The following is a 23,424-nucleotide window of genomic DNA, read 5'->3' on the forward strand; positions in this document are numbered from 1 at the left end:
TCTCTTTCTGTGTTTTATTTTTAACTTTTTGTACCTATGTCCGTTATATTTTATCAAAAAAATTATCAAAAGTATACAAAATAATGAAAAATAAATTAAAAAGCTAAAAATTATAAATATCAAAATACTGATATTTCAATGTTTGTGATGGCAGAGATTCTGTACTATAAAGGGGAGTCACTGTTAGGAAATTGGAAAAAAATGTAATTGTTACCCCCTTTAATTGTTTCTTGACTGTTAACAGCTAGAATATTAAATTCAAACTACTGATATTTCAATGTTGTATTGGCCGAGAATCCTGTAAACTGATAAGGGAGATCACTGTGTAGGAGATTGAATAAATGTGAATCTAGTTTCTCCTTCATGATTAACTTTGAATTTTACTCCTTGCATGATTATAAAATCAACTCTCAGGTCATACCTAAATGTAATCAGCAAAGCATTGCAGATCAATGTAATGTCAATGACGAATAACGTCTGAAATTGAACATCAGAATTCGACGTTACATGAATCTTAACATCATTTTCTCTACCTGTTTTTATTAATAACTTTTACCTAGTTTGCTTAATTAATCTATGTATCAATAATGATTAAATCAACAATTGGATTTCAATTTGCAAGATATGTTATGGGAGATACTGCTGAGATTGGTAAACATGAATCTAGTTACCTTCCTCGACATGATATAAACATGAATCTAGTTACCACCATTGACATGATATAAACATGAATCTAGTTGCCTCCATTGACATGATATAAACATGAATCTAGTTATGTTCCTCGACATGATATAAACATGAATCTAGTAACCACCATTGACATGATATAAACATGAATCTAGTTGCCTCCATTGACATGATATAAACATGAATCTAGTTATGTTCCTCGACATGATATAAACATGAATCTAGTTACCACCATTGACATGATATAAACATGAATCTAGTTGCCTCCATTGACATGATATAAATGTGAATCTAGTTACCTCCCTTGACATGATATAAACATGAATCTAGTTGCCTCCATTGACATGATATAAATGTAAATCTAGTTGCCTCCATTGACATGATATAAATGTAAATCTAGTTACCTTCCTCGACATGATATAAACATGAATCTAGTTGCCTCCATTGACATGATATAAATGTGAATCTAGTTAGTCCCTTTACATGATATAAATGTGAATCTAGTTACCTCCCTTTACATGATATAAATGTGAATCTAGTGACCTCCCTTGACATGATATGAATGTGAATCTAGTTGCCTCCATTGACATGATATAAATTTGAATCTAGTTACGTCCCTCGACATGATATAAATGTGAATCTAGTTACCACCATTGACATGATATAAACATGAATCTAGTTACCTCCATTGACATGATATAAATGTGAATCTAGTTACCTCCCTTGACATGATATAAACATGAATCTAGTTACCACCATTGACATGATATAAATGTGAATCTAGTTACCTCCCTTGACATGAGATAAATGTGAATCTAGTTACCTCCCTTGACATGATATAAACATTAATCTAGTTACCACCATTGACATGATATAAATGTGAATCTAGTTACCTCCCTTGACATGAGATAAATGTGAATCTAGTTACCTCCCTTGACATGATATAAACATGAATCTAGTTACCTCCATTGACATGATATAAATGTTACAACTAGTACATAAATAATAAACTAGTTACATCCCTGGACATGATTGTGATAATTCAGAAGCCATGGTTGCTGTTAGTTTTCGAATTTTACATTTATTATGCTGAAAAATTTATTCTTTGTTTTTTTTTTCATTTTGTTTGATATAGCTTTTCAGCAGTCTATGTGTTGTAGAACATTTCATTGAATCTTGCTGGACTCTTTTAAATCTATTTGAAAGACCCTGTGTCCTGCTGGAACATGTTTAAACCCTTGGTGATTTCTGAGGGATGCTGTTTGGTTCTTGATTTTAAAACCCTTGATCTCTAGTCTTTGATCATATTTCAAAATGTTACCCCCTAAGAAGCTGGATACAGCAAGAGACCGCTAGTTCTATTGATGTGTAAAGCCATGCTGTGTCATTTAAAAGCAGGTTTTTAAAAAAAAACTTGTTATTTTGAATTTTAAGCTATTTAAATGGTAGCGGTTTTTTAGAATTAGTGCTTTAATCCTTATTTTGTAATAATGCATAATAAAGCCATTTCGGAGCAATAAGCATTATAAGTATTTAGTATGGAAATTAAAATACTTACTTTTGCCACTTTTATAATTGATTGTGATTAGCATCCAATATGTTTTGAATGGATTATATACAGTTATCAAACTATGTCTAAATAAGGATGCCCTGTTGTGCCATATTACTTTGAAGTTTGAATTATATTTGTTGGACAAGGCATTTGTCTAAATAAAAAAGGTATATGACCCTTAAAAGAGATAATATGTCTGAGATTAAATATTTTAAAAAATGTAGTTATAATACTGGAACTGCGGATTATTACGTCACACTTTTGACGCAGGTCACCTAATTATCAAAAGGGTGATGTTTTGGTTATATTTAAAAGAAAAAAATGTTTGTTCATATTTATTTAAAAGGAAAATAAATAAACTGCATCAGGCCCAATTAAATACCACAATCGCGGAATATACAAAACGTTTAATTTTGCTTGAATTGGCGTTCTAAAATCGGCCTTCAGCTTTTCTAAAGGTTAAATACATTATTTTAAGACAACTCGTTTCATATAATTGTCAAATCAAAGGAATTAAGGCATAAAATGAAATTTATTGTGGATAAAATACATAAGCAATAAGGAAAATCCTCGATAGCCCACAGTCTATATGTAAATTACTAAAGCGGACGATTCGTTTCCCAATCTTTTTTTATAGAAACGAACGTCACTGCGCACTATATAAATAACTCGCGGGCACTGTTTTGGAAAAGGTTTAAAAGTGAAATGATGCATTTTTTCTTGGTTATATTACTGAAATACTTAGTTTGAATCAGCACAGATCTGTTTTTTCCAACAAAACATAAAAAGCTGAAGGCCGCTTTAACTTGAATTATTACGTCAGAATAATGACATCGGCAGTAGCACGCGTAATGACGAAGCATAAAATCAAGTTACATTCCGTTCCTATTCATAATCAATATATTATAGATGTTCGGATGAAAGGGCGTTGTAATCGATAATGGAGTAAAGGTTCAGACTTGTGCGGAGATATTTTAAATGGTGTTAACAACACTATTGTTGTCTTATCAGTGTTATAGATTGCTACATTAATACATATAATACATATAATAAACGTATCGAGTAAAACTAATGAAACTTGCTGAATGTTAAATAAGTATAATCAATTAGAGTTTCGTTTAAGAAAAAAAACAAGATGGCGAATGATGCAATGTTTTATAGAAAAAGAAAAATACATGTATAAAACCGCAAAGATGAATTATATAAATGTCTTTCAAAATATTTTACATTTTTTTAGTACATGTATACACATCGTGGTTATTACGTACATGCATTCAACAAACATTTTTTATCTATACGGGAAAAGAATAAAAGACGTACGAGTCTTCTAGAATTTTACTCCTTTTGGCAACTTTATGTTTTGTCTGAAATAAATAGTAGTAGAGAGTCTGTCTTAGAGACATTAAAACATGCATGTTATGATCTATCTGAGCAGGGACATAGATAACAGAGACAGGCCACTTCCTAACCAGTTAAAATATCACGCGTGCTTGCTAAAGCAAGTAAAACTTATTAACCAGATATCAAAATCAGTCAAATAATACATATTCTGAAAGCCAATGCATTTATCTATGACTGCTTACAGTTCCCATTTAAATGAACGATACATCAATTTTTAAAGAGAACTACTTATTAATTTTTGTTACAAAACTAATTATACGAAGGAAAAGAACTGGCTTAGTTGGTATGTTCTGCTATGTTTTTTCTAAATGAAAGGCATGGAAAGTTACCAATATTTTAACATACAGCAATAGATAAAAGATTTAACTTTCAAATGGTGTATCATATAAAATGATCAAATGTACACCAATTAAGATTTTATTTCTACAAAATGCCTAATTTTGTTATCTACATCTCTGATCAGAATACATTAAACATAACAGTACGTAATCATTTTTAACGCCGTGAGTTCGATTCCCACCGGGGACATGAGATTCTTTCATATCTGGCCAGCTTCCCCTTTCACCAGCAAAGCTGGATATTACCTTTAAATACTGCAAAAAATACTGATTTATCAACAATTTACGTGTTAGTCCGAAATAATTTTTAAAAAAGAATATGCAAGGTGTTTGTTTCATCAAAATGAACTTGCCGAATGCACATGTCTAGCAAAAATAACAGCAAAATTGACTTGTTTTACAGGGAGATTCTGTGTTGGTGAAAAGGGCGCAGATATTTAATAATGCAACTTTGGCAATAGGGAAGTAAAATATAAGATTATTATCAGCCAAAATGTATAGACTATGAGATAAAGTTATTTAAGAAAAAAGGAAGTTTGAAAAGCATTTGTTTGTTCATATTTAACTTTAGATTGGATCGCTCAAAAGATTGGATCGCTCAAAGGTTGTTCTTGACTTTACAACTCGTATTTTCGGATTATTCAAAATGCACGTAGTTTAAATATTTATGCACTGAAGAAGTTGTAAATAATTTTGTTGTTGATAAATTTGAATCCAGGGTATGGTGACAAGTTAGGCCTGACAAACACTCGATAATTTATTAGATATAAAAAATACGCGTAATTTGCTATGGATAAGCATACGTGTATCCCGTGCGCCAGAGAAGGCACGAAAATTTCGGCAGTTAAATACTGTATTGACTGTGACAGTCCGTTGTGTACCGAGTGCCTTAAACAGCATAACCGGTTCGATGCCATGAGATGTCATCAGATTGTTGAAACAGGTTCCGGGCCCGACACTTCCAAAGAGAGATTTGAACTTCCAACCCAGAGATGCGCCACACATCATGGTAAACTTATAGACATGTACTGTGGGGACCATGACGAGGTCTGCTGCGTGGCTTGTGTTGCAGTTATCCATAGGTATGTTACTACATGTCTGTTATAATTACTTTGGTGTGTAATTTTTTTTATTCTTTAAACATATAACAAATAGAAAAACTAAATCCCAAATACACATGTAGAAAAAAACTTCACACTTTGTATTTTCAAAGTATATTTTTTTATTTTATTCTTATGGGTAAAATCCCTAGTTTTAATCCAAAGGGGGAAAAGGGAATTTTCCGGGCAAAGAACGATCAGGCTTTTAGTCAATTTTGTAATGTAATTTCTGTCATACAAATATGGCTGAATCCGAGAATCACCACTTCTCTAACAAATATGCATGTGCTTCTCTTTTACAGCCACTGTAAGGGTATGACGTACTTGCCACAAGCCGCTGCTAAGTTTACACATTGCACCGATAACGATATTGCCGCTATCAAAGAAAGAATAAATCAACTTCAAACACGTCTCGGTGCCCTTATACCGGGGAAACGTCAAGACACAACAAGAGTTCATGAGGAGAAAGAATCCATTCTTCAACAGATTAGAATGATTAAGGAAATGGTGATCCAGCACTTTGCTGACATAGAGTCACAGCTGGTATTCGCTTTGGACAGCACTGTAAACTCTTCAGCAGAGGAGATTTCAAATGATATCAACAAACTTGAAGAGACGATTAGCTCGTTAAAGAACGAAGTAAACTTACTAGAGGAGCAAAAGAAAGGTTCTAATGTGTCCTCTTTGTTCGTACAACTGAAAATAACTACATGTTGCGAGAGACGAGGGTTATCCTTGGAAAAGATGTTGAATTCAAAGCGTCCAAGAACAATTGAATTCAATCCAAATCTAAAACTATATACGGTCTTAGACGAGTTAAAAACGATGGGTGAAGTATTTGAAAACTATTTCACCGGGTCACCAGCTACACTTGGCGAATGCTCCATTCATGCTACGAAAGAAAAATCTATCAGCGATGTATCGAGTACATGCGCGTTGCATGATGGGTCAATTATTTTAACCGACTTTAAGAATGAGACAATTAAGAAAGAACTGGGTGGATTTATTGTGCAGTCGCGGGAACTACCTGGACCTCCTTTAGGGGTTTGCTACATGGACCACAGTACGGTACTTGTTAGTTTATGGAACAAAATGAACGTAAAAGCCGTAGCAACCAGCACCCTGAAAGTAACCCATGATTTACACGTCGGGAAACCATGTCGCGGGATTGCGTACAACGACGGTCTCATGTATGTGACATGCGGCGGATGGTCGGAAGGCAACGAGGGTCCGGGTTATGTTGCCGTTTACCAGATAATTCAACACTACCAGAGGAAAGAGACAGAAACCTCGTTTGAGAGCAACTTTCTGAAAACTATCACTAATCAGATAGGCTTTCCTCATCAGATTACCACAAGTAAGGACGGTTCCGTGATTTACGTCGCTGATGCCGACACCGGTTTAATCATAATGACCAAATATGGGCGTGTCTTAAATGTCTTTAAACACGAGGAGATGGATGCACCTGTAGGCGTTTGTCTCGGGCCAAAGAATCGGTTGTTCCTCTGTGGCGGGAAGTCGAACAACGTGATGTTACTGTCAGCAGACGGACAGTATCTGAGAACCGTCATATCTGAAAGCGACGGCGTACAGAGGCCCATGGCACTCTGCTACTGCGAAGAAAAGTCGCGCCTTGCCGTGACCATGAGTAAAAATGATAAAATGAAAACAGTAACCTACAATTGTAAGCCAAATGACAACTGACAATACGAAAATATAATGTTGTATGTCTCCGAAGTGATAGGTTGGTGGGTGTATATCTTTCATTTTATCTGTTCGCCAGTCTGTCTGTCTGTCTGCTGTCTGTCTGCGGGTGGACGACTGATATCTTCACGCTTTGGTATTTAGCCTTCATACATAGACATAACATATCTTGGACGAAAAGTGATGTTTTATATTTTGGTTACATAACTAACTTTTACCACACTAAAAATCTTAAATAGACTTGCCCAGGTTTCAATCTGGAAAAAAAAACATATTCATTTTAGGGAAAAGTTCAAAATAAATTTTCACTGAAAAGCGAACAGTGCAGACCATGAAGAGTGGCTAATCTTGGTCGGCACTGATCGCATGTGTTGAATCTATTGCCGCCTGCAGGGTAAGCGTTAATGTTGAGTTGCGTCAAATGTTGAGGTACATGATCTATTTGTAAGAATTCGATATGACTTTATAAACAATTCTTACAAAATCTATATCCATTTTCATTCGCCACCCAAGACGTAAATATGTTTTACCAGTCTGTATGTCGTTTATTATGCTAGAGTGTTATTTTAGTTTTAATATTTCTGACAACGATTGCAACTTAGAAGTTTCTAACTCCTCGGTTCTTGTTTTAATCCACGTACAAATGTTTGTTGTAAATGCTCACGTTTCATATATCTGATTCTCTTTATTTCTTTATTTACGGCAATGTAAGGATATGTATACCCTGATAAAAATATTTATTATATACTTATAAATGAAATATTGAGAAATATTGATGAAATAAAATGCATATTTTCATTTTCCGTATTTTCACTGTAAAAACTTATTTTTCACTGCAGTGAAACATATTTTCCGTATTTCACTGGTGTCTCGCCGGACTACTTTCTTTTAAATTCTGCCAGTACACAAAATTTAATGGAAAGTCTTTCAAATTTTATCGCAAAAAAGAGAAAAATGTATATAATAAACAGAAAATTCAAGTTTTTTCTATAAATACATGATTTATTTTCATCTTGTGGCATGAAAATTATCATATTTCACTCGTGGCTACCGCCACTCATGAAATATTTATTTTCATACTGGTCACTCGATGAAAATAAATCATGTATTTATAGAAAAAACTTGAATATCTTCTATATATATGTGTGTTTGTTTTCTATTTTTAATAACATTTATGTCTGGCTGTAGTCTGTATGTAATATTAAAAAAACCCATATCGGCCTGTATTCGTTGTTTTTGTTGCTCTCTTTTTTTTTAATTCAATGTCTTTCTAAACCCTGATTCAGTTATATAAAATATGTAAATTTTATCATTGCATCACCCAGGAATATCAAAATGCAAACATTGATTGATCGATAAAAAAGGCGGTAAAGCTATCGCACAAGACAAAAAAATCAATAAGATAATCGATACGTGTATTCAATAATGAATTTGTTTTATCAAGGAATTTTCTCCTTGTTATGTTTTTTTTTTCTTCGTCCTGTACGTCCCCTTAAATTTGTAATGGACTTGTCTTGCTTTGAATTTGGAACAATCCATGGTTCGTTTAAAAAAATTCAACATAAGAATGACAGAATTATATGCACTCAACCGTGTCAATTTCATTATATCTGCTGTATCTGAAAATAATTAGTAACGCATGATAATCTTTAAGTGCCAGAAAATTGTATTAAATGTTGATACAATACTTATACATGTTCCAAGCAAATAGCAAAAAAAAAAAGTCATCAGGAAACAAAAGCATAGGCGTATCAATATATGGAGTTCATGGGTATAAACCTGACAATGATATATGCAGGACTTAAAAAAACTCAGTTTCCATATGATATAATTTCTCTAAGCAAACGAATGCAGAGGTGAAAGTTTCATCAGAAATGCTAAAGGTGTATGCTTTATTGGGTTACCCTTTTTGTTTACTTACATAGCATACGTAGGCCTAAATCCATTTTTTAACAACAGTCAAACAATTACTTTTTTTAATTAATTGAAACTGACAACATGTATTGAATAGATAACTCTCCCACAATTAATCTGCAGCTGGTTCCGTACCGAGTACAATATAAAATGTTAAATCTAGTATGTAGCATTTTTTTCATAGATGTAACAATAAAATTGTGCATTATATTGAGCTAGGTTTTTTCTTTACAAGCCTGTGAAATTACCATAGTTGTAGCATAGACAAAATAAGGTGATAATTTTAAAAGATGAAAATCAGATACACAGGAAACTGAAGTTTAAAAAATCACCCTACTATATATCCCGTGATGAAATAAATGTTTGAAATAGAATAGATCTAATTAAGTCTGCACGTTGGCCAAATATAGAATCTCGTAAGAACATTGCATGTATAAAACAGATTCATTTAAAATGATTTTGAAATTATTGCCAATATTTTACATAAATATAATTAGATTTAATGTAACAAAAAATAAATTTCAAATTGGAATTAAATTGCATGGTTATAATTTTAATATAATTATAGACTTATAGCTCTGTGTTATTATATAGAAACAAGAGATAACATTTTTAAATAAATTACAAATTGTAATTTTTATTTTAACTTTAAAGTAAGCAAAAACAAGCCCGTAAACAATTAACGCTCGCAGCAAGTTTAATTAAACGCATCGTAAACCTTAATGCTAATGTTTTCGTCAATTGGTTGTCTTTCCGCTAATTCGGGTTATAACCAGTCTGAATATTTCTAACGATCAAGTCGAGGCGCGTACGCCGAAATTTCAAACATGAAGATTATTTTCTAAACAATGAAGGGATTAACGTTTTGTTTTTGTATATATTTTAATGGATGGTTATTTAGAAGACAGAAATATTGTGTTTGTGATTCAGAGGATGTAAAATAATTGTAAAAATGAGTGAAAGTATTGATGTAAGTGAATGTTTACATATTTATATCGCGAAAACTAGTGACTGTTTAGTGTTGTGTTGTCAAGTTAAAGAAAAAATGAAATATTTTCAGTGTTATTTTATTTTACTGAAAGTATTTTTGTATATATTGCTACATATTTCAATTTAGATCATTTGTGTGTGTTTCTGATAAGATATCCAGATAAAACTCATAAACTGGAACTTGTCAAAATAATTGAGACAACATACGGATCATCAACATAGATCTACACTGATACAGTACGACATGAGCTGTCAAACAACATACAAGATTTGAATTGCCATTTATAAAAAATAAGCATCCTTCATCTATAAATAACTTTGCAAGAGTAAAGCAAAGAATGTCAATGTTAGATTATTGTAATTAATGAATTTGTCAAATTTTCGTTACATTTAGTCAGAGTCTGACGAATAAGATTCTTAAAATAACATTGTAAACATGAACACCATCATTCCTGTAAACTTACTGCATAACAATAAATAATGTTTGTTATGAACAAGATATGGAATACACTTGTTTCTTTTTTAATGTCATGTTTTCTGTACAATGTACATAGGCCTATATCATGATTATTATTGTTAATAAACATTTTCTATTGTAGGACTACCGTGTGCTCAATCTACTGGGTAAAGGTGGATTTGCCTGCGTTTACAGAGCAAGAGCTATAAAGACAGGGCTTGAAGTTGCCATTAAAATGGTGAGGTTCTTAACACTTAAGGGGTCATTAAGGTTGTTTTCTTAAACTTTAAAGACATATTAAGAGGGTATTTAAGTAACACTAACATTTTAAAGAAATGTGAACTATAGCCTGTCGGAATAATAATGAAACCCCTGACAATGCTAAGTATATCATTGAGTAACAGTATTTCTCAACTACAAGCGGTAGTTTTAGTATTCATGCTGTAGCATTGGTTGTACTGTCATGTGCATCACAGCCAGTAATAAGCAGGAAGCAGGCATCGAAAATATTTTCAGAACCACTCGCCTGCAGGAAGAGTTACTTCTAAATCCATTATGCAGGCAACATTTTTCTACCTGTCCTGCTGCTGCATCAAGTACTCTTTAAGTTGTACTTGTATAAATTTACAAGCAGACATGTGGAATTTTTAATCTATGGAAAGGTTATCTAGGATTGTCAAAACTGTCTCTATTGAATATGAAATGAAGTTATGTCTCCTTGAAGGATTCTTCAGAAAAAAAGATTTCTATTACCATATTTTAAGACTTAAGTAGATTGTGCTTTCCTTTTGCACATTGAGACAATACAGTGTTTAAAAACATAGAATTTTCTGCCAATTGAGTGCTAAACAGTAAACTGATTTGAATTTGGTTTAAATGCACTATTTATTATTATACGTGAACCTTATTTGATGTAGTCACAAATGATGTTTCCTAAAGTTTTTGCTATTTTCTTATTACCTCAATGATATATGTCATAGTTCTTTTAAATTAAAAATTATGATTTTTTTTTTCAGATTGATAAAAAGTTAATGAAAGCAGCTGGGATGGTGATGAGAGTGAAGAAAGAGGTTGAAATTCATTCTAGGCTTAAACATCCATCTATTTTAGAGGTAAGTTGTTAATGTTATTAAACAAACCAGATTTTCTTTATCATAAAACAGTTTTTGTGTTGACTTTTTTCATTTACAATTATATACACGTCTGATGATCCAGTGAAGGACTGTTTAGGATAAATGAATTTCTAAATCATAACTTAGCCTTGCAAATGATATAGTTATACTAATTCTTTTCTTTTTTTCAACAGTTTTATAGGCGGGTCAAATTAAGGGCCTAATATAAACATCTTACATTTTATTGGTATATAATTATAGCAAGTCAATGTCTTCAAGTAGTTATTGATCTGATCTTGTCTACCATCACCAGATAACATATTGATTATTAGTTGTAAATGTAGGGACATCTTCTATGGCTCGGATATCGGAATTTAAATTAGCACCGTTTACACCCACACACCTTTACTAATGTGATCATATTGGGAAAAATCAAATTTGTACACTTTTGTTGCTTGAAAGATTAAGTTTATATGATATTTTAAATCTAAAATCTTTTAATACTGTTTATTAATATTATTTCACAGCGCATTAAGTGTAGTGTACTTGGTTTAAAGTTCATTGTTTCTTTAATTTATTAAGTGAATTTTTTTATTTGTGATTTGAAAACAAAAGACCATCTAGTTACTTGAGCATTTTTAATGAAAAAATATATATTCATATTTTGAATTATCTATGAGATTAAAATAAACCGGGTTTTATTTTATGTAAAAAATTTTTTTTACAAAATTATGAAAAATGATACCTTTTTAATTTATATTAAGTAAGATGAAAAAAAAATGAATCAAGGATATAGTAGTAAATTAAAATTAGGTAATGGAATTGTCTTATAGTAAAATATCATGTTGTATCAAGTGGCTTAATTCTTTAGACCAAACAATAGGAGTCTCCACAATTTGTTAAACACATTGTTATGGATCACAATGTGTTTGTCAGTGGTCTATTGACAGGTATTCAACAGGAATAAAATGGTAGTCTAACTGTTTACTGGTATAACAATCTGATTAGGGTCATCACACCTGTGCACACAGTCATAAATGTATCTGTAGTAAACATGCATCCACTATAATCCAATCAGATTATTGTATTTCAATAAACTGATTATCTTTTGCGAATATTCATGAATCTGTATAGACTGGTTCAGATGTTATTTTGTCACCATCTGTAAATACCATTTTAATCTGGTTCCCCTTTTTACCTGTCTTAACAGGTTTTACACACTTATTCATTAAACATCAAAGATAAGGCACTGCTTCAATAGAATTTACTGGACCTTAATAGGATTAAATTCTGATCAAATATTAAATTAAACCAGTCAGTAGTAAAAATCAGTAGATATATCATGGCATACTTTCATGTTGCACAGACTTGTTCAAAGATTCAGCACCCTTATAAATGTAATGTAAATATGTAAATATTTCACATAGATAATTCATTTCAGCCTTATCTCCTGGGCATGTTTACATGACTTGAATAGTTGGTCTTTTGTAAATAACTCGGATTAAACCTGATATTTGTGTATCGAATTTCATAAAGTGACTTTTATTAGAGAGAGGGAAATATTGATTTTTATTACTGGGTTAGTTTAGGTATTAAAATACGTGCTCTTTAAATAGAACAATATTTTCGTTAAGATGAATACTGAAAAATTTATTGACATATAAAAAATTATATTACGATTTTTGGTCAGATAAAAGAAAAGTGTTTTATTATTACATGTAATTTAATTATAAAGTAAGCTTTGGTGTAGGTACCATCACTTGTTAATGGCAAAATAAAAACGAGTAGTCAAGTATTTACTTGTATGTAGATATTTTATAATATTATATATAATTTGCATCGTTACAAATGTATTGTTGTTTATGTACATAAAATGGCTAAATTGTTTCATTGTTGTTTATGAAATGTTTAATGTTGGTTTTATTGGTGTGTTTACAGTTGTACAACTATTTTGAAGACAACAACTATGTGTACTTAATACTGGAGATGTGTCATAATGGTGAATTACAAAGATATCTGAAATCCAACTGTAGAGTTCTCGCCGAGGATGAAGGTAATGATTCTATTGTACATTAACATTGATTTACATTGATTTACCATTGATTTACATTGATTTAACATTGATTTACATTGATTTAACATTGATTTACATTGATTGATTTACATTGATTTAACATTGATTTACATTGATTTAACATTGATTTAAAAAATCATAAGTTATGATCAGATTTTATATGAATTTTATATATGTTGCAATGTGATATTGACCATCTTTTTGATCATCTTTGTTTCTGTGTCAGATCACTGTCTAAAAAAAATTTTAAAAACTGAAAGTTTGATTTATTTATATTTTTATCACTTTCAAATTTAACACATATGATAGTTAATGCAAGTTTGAATGTTTCTTTTTTTTTAATCAGTTAAATTTGAAAACTGGTGAAAAATTGTTCACTATCTAGAACTTCTTCACTTACAAAGCAATTTCTTGGATTGATTTGATTATTTGTAATCAAACATGGCTTTAACATCTTTATTTGTGCTCAGAGTAATTGTATGTACATGTGACTTTAGAAGTAATCCTTTAATGTAATTCATTACTCAATCAATAATCATCACCTGTGATGATTTTCTATTTCTCTGGGTGAACTGGATTTTCTGCCTGTGTTTTCACACTTTAATCAGCTACTAGCTACCATTGATTTGAAACATTGCTTTAAAAGTCTCTTTGATCATGCAGTCTAACTGATAGTGTGAAAACAATATCACTCTGTTTCTCTACATCTATAGATATATAAGTTGGAAATTTTTGAGTAAAATAAGTCAAAACAGTTTCGAAGCAAATCAGGCGAAGGACAAGAACTTTGAAAGATTTCTTTGATATATTTTTTTATTTTAATTTTTTTCTGGAGTGTTATTTATACAGATCTAATGAGATCAGAAATGAATTGATTTGATGTGAACATTAAGAAAAAGATGGGTTTTTTTTATATATGTTGATATCATAATTATAACATATAATGTTTAAAACATTACCAAAGACTGTATGTTTAGAAATGTAGAATTTATGATTTTAGTGCAAAATATTAAGATTTTTTTTTTCTTTTCATAATTCTTTAATTTTCTGGGAAATTTTCTTTTTTTTTCATTCACTCGCTTTATGAAAGAAAAAGTACTGTTTTGTTATATTCATTTAGATTGATTTTCTTGTATTATATGTATTGTTTTATTTCCAGCACGTCATTTTATGAGGCAGATCCTCGAGGGCATGTTATATCTCCACTCATACGGAATCCTTCATAGAGATTTAACACTAGCTAATCTTCTGCTCACTAAAGATATGGATGTGGTAAGCTCAGTTGCTGTTGTAATAATACATTGTTTTGTTCTTTGCTTATTTTAAAAGTAAAATTAAAAAAAAAAAATTGCCCAGAAGTTTTTGCTCTGACTTAATTTAAAGGGACAAATTTAATTTTTTTTTTTCATCTCCAAAATTTAAATTATGAGAACCTTTTTCAATTTTTTTTGTACAAAGAGCAAATACGGATAAAATGGTCTTATTTATCTTTTTAAATATATATTTATTTTGTATATAATGTTTATTCTTTTCAGAAAATTGCTGATTTTGGTTTAGCTACAAGATTGAATGGACCTGAGGAGAAACATTTTACTATGTGTGGAACCCCAAACTACATTTCACCGTAAGTTTAACTCTTCTTCTATATTAATGACGACAGATTTAAATATCTATCATAAATCTTGTTAAATTTAAACATATATAGTCTCTCTATGTGAAACAATTCTATCATCAAAGGATGTTTTAGATGGTCTATTAAAATAATGATCTTATTATAAATCAGAACATTGCAGTCGTATGTGACAATGATTTGTTGCACAAAAAAATTGTTTATTGTAAATTAGATTGTATGTTATATTGTAGGGAAGTAGCAAGTCGATCTGCTCATGGTTTGGAGGCCGATGTTTGGTCATTAGGCTGTATGTTCTACACATTCCTAGTTGGTACACCACCCTTTGACACAGATACAGTTAAAACAACGCTGAACCGTGTTATTAAAGGAGATTTTGATTTGCCAAATAACCTTTCCCCGGAGGCGATAGATTTGATCCATCAACTTCTGCAGAAGACTCCAACTAAACGAATACCTTTATATGGTAGGTTACTTTTTTTTAAAAGACTAATGGATTGATAAATATCATAACTTGAAATTTAACTTTGAAATAAAACTTTTCCATAAATATTACTATCACTGAAAATTATCATTTAAGACTGCATAGTTTTATTTGCTTTGAAGAAGTTATTTGTTAAGTGTTACCTAACGTTGATAATTATGTTTTCAGATGTTATGAAGCATCCATTCATGTTGAAAGAAAGTTCAACGGAGTACACAAAGGGACACCAGAATCTGTCAATTGATAGTGGTCGCGGAACCATGTCAACCGGAATAATGTCTCGTATGTCTGGTGCACCGAAACCAAAACCGATGCCAGCAATTCATCACATAGGTTCAAAGATTCCCGAAGATCGTGAAAACAGTGTGGGCGGTGATAGTGATATGTCAGCTGATGGGTACTATTCTGGTAACGCAGGGTCAAGGACAGAGGTGCCAGTACTTTCTAATCCAGCCATGAGACATCCACCGTCGCCTCCTGTTAGATTACGAAATGAGTGAGTTGAAATTGAGTGGAATTGTACTTTGCAAATATTAATCAGCTCGAAATTCTTCATTTGTTAAACTACCTAATAATATGAGAATGAGTCTATTTGACAATAGATATATTTGCGACATTTGTTTGTGTGTGAATTCAATTTTTATGTAGAATATAATTAAAAAATAAGGTAATATGATGCACTTGTTACATTGTTTCTTTGTAAAGTTTTGTTCTTATCTTTATCACTACTTTAAAATTTTATGTTGGTAATATTTCATGTTTTCAGTGAGAATAGGAATACACCACAGAACAATTACAGCAATAAAATGTTTCCTGACAAGTTTGTGGATAAAAAACATGACCAAACAAGCAATCCAGATTCTAGAATGGTTGCTACGCCATCTAGTGACAGAAACACGCAGGTTGTTGATAGGACACCTAAAATGAATCATATGTCAGGGATGGCATATAAAAATGGCGACACTGGATATTGCAGTGGCAATAAACAATCAAATCTTAGTGATAATGAAAGTAGATCACATAGTCAAAGGACGTTCGATGTGCCTAGGTTAAATTTAGCACAAGCTCAGTTTGATCCTACGAAATATCAAGAAAGGGTTCCGACTCCGGTAAATTCCTCAGGATGGTCATGCAGCGCATCTTTACATAGTAACGATGCAAAAGTTGTTAGTCCGAGAGACCATTCGGACACAAGTGCACAGGATATGTTAAGAAAGCAGGGGTCAACATGTATTAGCACCGTCTCGGATGCTTCGTCTTTGGAAGGGAGTGAATTTAGTTTACAAAATACGAAAAAAGTGCTTAATTTTGAAGGTGATTCACAGCCCAATAGCATCAATGAACATTATTACCACCATGGCACTATGGAGTATCCTATCAACTCACAGTTGAGACAGAATACAGAATTCTCTCAGAAACAAATGTATGCTAGAAGTAACTCTGTAGACGAATTAGAGTTTGATCGACCAAGGCATAAACTTGTGGATGCTCGAAGTAATTCAGTGGACGATTTAGACATTGATGACACCAGAGATAAGCTTCGAAAACCAAGTTCGTCGAAAACTAGCGGTCATGAAAATTTTAATAATTGTGCAAGTGGTTTCTCTAACGGTTGCTCAGCAACAGACGATTGTGTTAAATCAAAGCAGGCATGTGCTAAACAAGGAACTGAGTTAGGTTCACCAATTAATTCAGCGAGGTTGCGACCTATACGTCAAAGAACAAGGAATGCTATTGTGAATATCATGGAATCAGGGGAAGTTTGTCTGGAATTTGTTAAGCAGAAACACAGAGAGGAGAAAGTTGTAGAATTGTTTGTCATTTCTCAAAATGGATTACAGGTATGTAACTGTTATATAATATATAAATTTTCATGATTTATTTTTAATTTAAACTTTAATTTAAACTTCTTCTTAAACTCTTACATTAGACTTTTGCTAATAATTTAGGAATAGAAGCGTTTTTCTTTTTCTAGGTTATATTTAAAACTGTACTAAGTGGGGACTTTCTATCAAATTTGAACATTTTAAGTTTTCTTTATAAGAAAAAAGATTTAGAAATCTATTTTGAAATATTCTGCAGATTTCTGTTTGTTATTTGTGAGATAATAATATATGAACTTTGTTCTGTTTGTAGGTGAGCATTTATCAACCTAACAATGGTAAAGGAGTTCCGGCAGAGGACCAGCCTATTGCATTGCCGAAAGTGCCGCTTAAATCATTTGCATTTAATGAGCTTCCAGAAAAATACTGGAAGAAATACCAGTACGCTTCTAGGTAAGAGCAACCAGATAAATGTTCTTTCAAGCTATAATAGATTAAGTTAAACTTATTGGATTTTTTTTCTAAAGATAGTAAATTTTTGTGTGACTTTAAAATTAACAAAAGTTATTTCAAGTTTCAAGTTCTTTAAGTAGAAGGAATATGTATGGTTACACTATAGTTATTGTTTTGTGTTGCAGATTTGTGAAGTTAGTGCGTTCCAAGACTCCGAAGGTAACTTTATACACTCAAAGATGCAAGTGTATGCTGATGGAAAATGGCCCGGATGCAGACTTTGAATCTGTGTTTTATGATGGTAAGTCATCTGTTAATCTTTATATTCTATTTTTTTAACTTCATTTTTTTTTCTTCAAAGTTATATGCAATTCTTTCTGCTTTACTAACATATTTAGCAACTTGATACGCTACTTGTGCTTTGTTAATTGATAATATCTGAAAACATCAGTGGCAGATTTCTAATGTTATAAATGTAGTTCGTAAAGGCTGTGTTATAAATGAACAATTAAATAATGTAGATAAACCTGACAAAAGTGTGATGCCGAGAAAGGGGTGCGATGACTCGGATATTATAAGTTGGAGTAAGTTGATACACGTGACTTTAATTACACGTGTGATTGCATTATTGTAATGCACAATGAGATATGGTTGTTGTTTGGGGGTTTTTTTATGTGCTTGATAAATTTTTTTATACAGAATATTCACAATATATGCAATACAAACATCAAAAGCACAATTTTTATGATTGACATGTATTGCTTTGATTTTTAGCAAATGGTTCATTAATTGGTATGTGTGAGTGTTTTCAATACACAATGAGTGTGGTGTTGTGTTTCTCTATGTGTGCCTTGTATAACCTTTTACACCTTTTACACATGACATAAATAAATCTCAGTGCCAGACTATTGCATCTGTTCTTTAATTTACATATACAATACTCTAGTATTGAGATTGGGGAAAAAATGTTATGTGTTTCCTTTTGTTATCCTTATATTTAAAAGTAATGTTTTTGCGACTTTCTTTTTCCCTTGTAACTATATATTTATATGATACCAAAACCCCCTTTCGCCTACATATTTATTTTTTTAATCACGCATGCTTCTATATACAATAATATATTCCATATTTCACATTTTGTATTCTTTCCACTGTGTGAAATTTTCCTTACATGTACCACCTTGCACCCTTTCAAATGAGTCTAAGCACATGCATTTTAATAAGAACGATATTCTTTACTGTTAACACCATCAATAAATCACAAAAATGTAACAAAAATATTGATACATAATCATTATAGCCTGTAAAAATTGATTTATAAATCTGATATACATTGTACTCAAAATATTATAAACAGCTTCCATATAGCATGAAACCTGTTGAAAATTTTCATTTTGTTATCAAACAAACTTATTACAATGAGAAAATGAAAACTGTATGTTTTGGCATATTTTTCACTTTTTATTTTTCTGAATTTGCAGGTGCAAAATTTACATCAAGCAGTCGTGGAATGAGAATTATTGAACGTACCGGGACGTCACTCGTCCTGGAATCACCAGATATGGAACAAAGATTAACGCAGGAGACTCAGAAACTTCTTGAATATGTTAAACAGGTAAGTACATGGTAATAATCTATTAGAGTATTATATGTAGAAGATTTATGATATGACCCAATATCAGTGTGTGATATGACTTAAATTTAATGTCATACCTGATATTTTTACAGTTAAGTAACTAAATAGCCTCCCCTTTGTGGCTGAGGGGTTGCCTTTAAATGTTGAGGCATTAGAATTGCAGCAACAATGAGGTTTGAATGAAATATCCTAAAGTTTACTCTGATCTTATGTTTTAGTGTCGGCAACAGTGTATAGAGCTGGAGACGGTTGTTACTGCAGTACAAGAGAGGTGTTCACTACAAGAAGAACTCTTCCCCATAATAATAGGTCGCCGCCCCAATTCTGGTAACCTTAATGACTCCGGCAAGTTTAGCACGGCAAGCATTGGTACAGGAAGTGATGAGCACAATACAAGTAATAAATCTACTGACAGCAACAGACCCCCTACAGTAAGTACCTTTTTTGCACCAACATTGAAAAATGACATCTTTCTATTTTCAATACAAGTCATATAATTAGGAAACCAACAGTATTTTTTATCTTGCCCGTCATCAGCACTAATAGACGGAGTGGCTAGACTCTGCCCTTATGGTCTTAATTAGTCAAATTGTTTTTAGTGATAGAGAGTTCATATTGCAAATGTTATGATAAAGGCTGCGAGGACTTTCATTGCTAAAGCTTATTTTCATGAATACCGGTATGTTATAGGTATGGTAAGATTTTTTATTTGTTTGAAATTTTAATGTTAACATTGTGTTTCTATTTTTAGATGACATCATTCGATGGAACAGTTGTGAGTACAGTGACGGATTGCGGGGAGAAGATGAAATCTGACAGTTGTCATGACAATACAATGAGGTCACAGTCAACAGTAATGGGAGGTGCCCAGGCGAATACCTCGCCCACCAGCAGTCATGTACGCAAACTGAATGGCAAAGATGTGCTCCGACAAGTGATGGTGCACGAGATAGGCTGGGCGTCACAGGTAAATTAGTTCTAGATTTTTCTTTTTAAAGATATTCCTGGAATTGATACTAAGAAACATGCATTTGTTTTCTGTTTCTGTGAATTGATGGATTGTCTGTAAAAAATTTAAATTTTAATAAGTTGTTTTACCTTTTATCCAAGTTAGAATAGAACACTTAGTTTTTGATAAGATTATATATAACTTTATATAAGGGAAAACATTTTTTTAGAAAAAAATTTTGTATTCTTTTTACAGCATGCAAATGGTGAGATTTGGGTGAAGTTTTTTGACGGCACACAACTTGGGGTGAAATCTACAACAACAACTATCAAATATATAGATCAAAGTGGAAAACTGTGCAGGTAATGAATAGATTTAATACTTCGAAGTTTTGAAATTGGAATACTTTTAAGTTTCGAAAAGGATAATAAGAAATAAGTATTGCACCCAATTTTTAAAAGAAAAGGAACATGTAGTATGAATATTGTTAAGTTGATGAATGATTATTAACTTCTGAAAATGTGTGTTCAAAAAGGCTGGAGCTTATTTTTGTATAATTGTTCCTGAACTTTTGACCAGATTACAAATTAAGAAATAAGTATCTAAAGTTATAACATGTAATGTTTGAGAAACTGTTTAGATTTTTGTATTTTTATATATTCAGTTGTACATATATCAAAAAACATTTTTCTCTATTTTCCAGGTTTCAAAAAACTGATGTACTGCCAGAATTTGTTAAATCTCGGCTAGAAAAAGTCCCGTTGGTGCTCGAACATTTGCTCCAAGACTCCCAGCAACAGCATCATCATCAGCAGCAACAGGTGCCCGTAAACCGACATACACCAAGATGAAACTTGGACTAGTTTTTTAATCCCATCTTAAAAGCCTTATCTGTGATAAATGATAAACATTCTCCATCCAGACCGTCCTAGCGATGCTGGAAATGGAATTAGTTTGTTGTAATGCTCGCAATTTGTGGACTTCTGTCGCTCTCATAATGAGATTAGCGACTCGGTCTAACTCTACAATAGTTCTATATTTATTATCTCGAAAAAAGACATATTTAAGTTCCCCATATTGGGAAAGCTAAACTTTCCATATAGATGTTATGTAGGTAGATAAATTGATGAAGTTTTAGTGAATATTAACACTGTCAGTAGTGGATACACTGTAAACATACCAGGAATATAGAAGAAACTATTAGACTAGCTTTGCTGTATCAGTTAAGAATGTCTGGAGTGTCTGAAGGATTGACTGCCAAAGTGGAGAAGATTTTGGTTTAGTATATGTTTTAAAGACCCATCGTGACCTATAACTTATCATTGTAATTTTATTGTCAGGAAATAACATATGCAGCTATAACATATTCAAACTTACTGTGTTCTGGCAGATTAAGCTGCAAAAAGATCAAGCCTTAATTTTATACATGTACTGTCATTGTATTAGGTTATTTATGATGCCATATGTGTTGATATTGGCCATAGAGGGTCTTTAAATAGATTTAATTTATCATGTAAAAAAAGAATGTGGAGTGAAAAAGTTGAATTGAAATGATATGGTTTGTGCTCTCATCCTTTGTGCTGTTAGAAATTTCTGTATATGTATTAAATTATTATTTATTGCTATTTAATGTCCATTTGGGAAGGGTGTATTTGGGGTAAGTGAGGGAGAAGTTAGTTTCCAAGCTTTCCTGATGACCTACCCTATAACTTACTGCCTTGCTTTCTTTGCTTCTTTCAAATAGGTAGAAAATTTTACTTTCTTTATTCTCCGAGAATCTGCTTTGTTCAGTCTTGCACTCGCCCAGTCTACATTTAGAATTAAATTATGACACAACCTTGTGTCTAGCATAAATATCTACAAAACCCTTCCTTACATATTATAAAAAAAACAGGAAAACAAATATTCTGCACAGTTATAACATTATGCCAATTAAAAATTTTATTGAAATAAAAATACGATATTTACATACATCTGTTCAGTTTAGTTTTAAAAGGGATATTTCTCAGGGACAGAATGTTTTAAGCTTAACGTGTAAACATTTATAACTTTGGCTTGAAATTTTTTAGTTTATCTTTCTCTTTTTCACTGCCAGTTTATTTCAATGGATACATTACAGTAGTGCATATCAGTTTTCACTCCTTTACTACAAAGTATAGGTCATCAAGAAATGAAATTTTAGAAAATACTCGTTACAAAATTTCAATAATTACAAGTACTAGAGAAAAGTGTATATTTGTAATATATGAATATATTTATGAGTGGTAAAATTGCATATATGAGTATTTCTATGCTGTATAGAATAGACTTTGTCTTAAAGTGTTGAAAATATTTTAAATTTATAGAAACTGGCGTTTATGGCAGCCAATACATATCTGTTGTCAGTATATCTAATTTTTAAATTTGTTTCTAGAATTTTTGATGAATTCAGAAATTTTAAAAGATTTTTTTTTTCATTTTTTTACATTTATGTATTGTTTTTGTACACTTACGTGTATAGTGGATAAATTTTTTAGATTATAATAGATATCTTTTAAAACAGGTCACAGAATAAGTTTATTTTTTTGCATTTATTATTTCATAGTTTGCCATTTGCCAGTTTCTCCGTTAGGTTAGATTATTATCTATTTATGTTACTCTTTATATGCTAGTCTCTATATATGAAAAAATCTACAAAATAAAACAAAAATAAAATCAAGACATTTGTTTGTAATTTTTAGCTCTAAAAGTATATAGAATGCTGTCTTAACCTATGATTCACCGATTGCTGCTTATCTAGAGGATATTTGTTTAGTTCAGTGTAAGATAGGAATATATTTCACTGAGTGAACACCAAAAGTCACTGAGAGCACAAAAAGGTACATTTCACGAGTGGTGCAGCCACAAGTGAAAAATGAACTTTTGGTGTTTATGAGATGAAATATATTTCAATCTTACACTAAACTGAACAAATTTTCTTTTATTATATGCAAAGAAACGTTTAAAAAGACATTTAATCCTAATACTAAATAAAAAGAGCGCCAAATAATAATGACATCACATCATTAAATTAGTTTCCAGTACTGTGCAACCTTGTATTTCACTGAAACAACGTCACAGGCTTAAATTCAAAACAGCAAA

The 23,424-nt window shown here is 31.6% G+C and overlaps 2 protein-coding genes across 4 annotated transcripts; both read left to right on the forward strand.

Annotated features, from left to right (window-relative positions):
- Nucleotides 1-4,572: 4,572 nt before the first annotated feature.
- LOC132742547 (E3 ubiquitin-protein ligase TRIM71-like) lies at nt 4,573-8,004 on the forward strand. The gene is made up of 2 exons (XM_060730982.1): nt 4,573-5,060; nt 5,381-8,004. The coding sequence occupies exons 1-2, from the start codon at nt 4,768-4,770 to the stop codon at nt 6,780-6,782; spliced, it is 1,695 nt and encodes a 564-aa protein (XP_060586965.1). The 5' UTR covers nt 4,573-4,767; the 3' UTR covers nt 6,783-8,004.
- Nucleotides 8,005-9,466: 1,462 nt separating this feature from the next.
- Nucleotides 9,467-23,002, forward strand: LOC132742548 (serine/threonine-protein kinase PLK4-like). 3 transcript variants are annotated; one of them, XM_060730983.1, is made up of 17 exons: nt 9,467-9,666; nt 10,286-10,381; nt 11,160-11,255; nt 13,194-13,308; nt 14,489-14,601; nt 14,865-14,953; nt 15,193-15,425; nt 15,612-15,939; nt 16,210-17,284; nt 17,580-17,719; nt 17,905-18,020; nt 18,241-18,303; nt 19,201-19,334; nt 19,574-19,786; nt 20,107-20,322; nt 20,560-20,666; nt 21,008-23,002. In XM_060730983.1, exons 1-17 carry the CDS (start codon nt 9,649-9,651, stop codon nt 21,153-21,155), a joined length of 3,300 nt encoding a protein of 1,099 aa, XP_060586966.1. In that variant the 5' UTR covers nt 9,467-9,648; the 3' UTR covers nt 21,156-23,002. The 3 variants fall into 3 exon arrangements, with proteins under 3 accessions (XP_060586966.1, XP_060586967.1, XP_060586968.1); XM_060730984.1 differs by lacking the exon at nt 18,241-18,303 and adding an exon at nt 18,494-18,511; XM_060730985.1 differs by lacking the exon at nt 18,241-18,303 and having other exon boundaries at nt 9,468-9,666.
- Nucleotides 23,003-23,424: the final 422 nt, after the last annotated feature.

Source organism: Ruditapes philippinarum, unplaced genomic scaffold, assembly GCF_026571515.1.
Source record: "Ruditapes philippinarum isolate M1 unplaced genomic scaffold, ASM2657151v2 ctg8986_1_1_1_1, whole genome shotgun sequence".
NCBI classification, from domain to species: Eukaryota; Metazoa; Mollusca; class Bivalvia; order Venerida; family Veneridae; genus Ruditapes; species Ruditapes philippinarum.

Bases quoted from the DNA above. Each gene is read 5' to 3' on its own strand.
- LOC132742547 (XM_060730982.1), top strand. From the start codon at position 4,768: ATGGATAAGCATACGTGTATCCCGTGCGCCAGAGAAGGCACGAAAATT. The intron at 5,061-5,380 runs GTATGTTACTAC...TCTCTTTTACAG, and splicing joins TGTGTTGCAGTTATCCATAG to CCACTGTAAGGGTATGACGT.
- LOC132742548 (XM_060730983.1), top strand. The intron at 13,309-14,488 runs GTAATGATTCTA...TTTTATTTCCAG, and splicing joins AGTTCTCGCCGAGGATGAAG to CACGTCATTTTATGAGGCAG. The intron at 14,602-14,864 runs GTAAGCTCAGTT...TATTCTTTTCAG, and splicing joins TCACTAAAGATATGGATGTG to AAAATTGCTGATTTTGGTTT.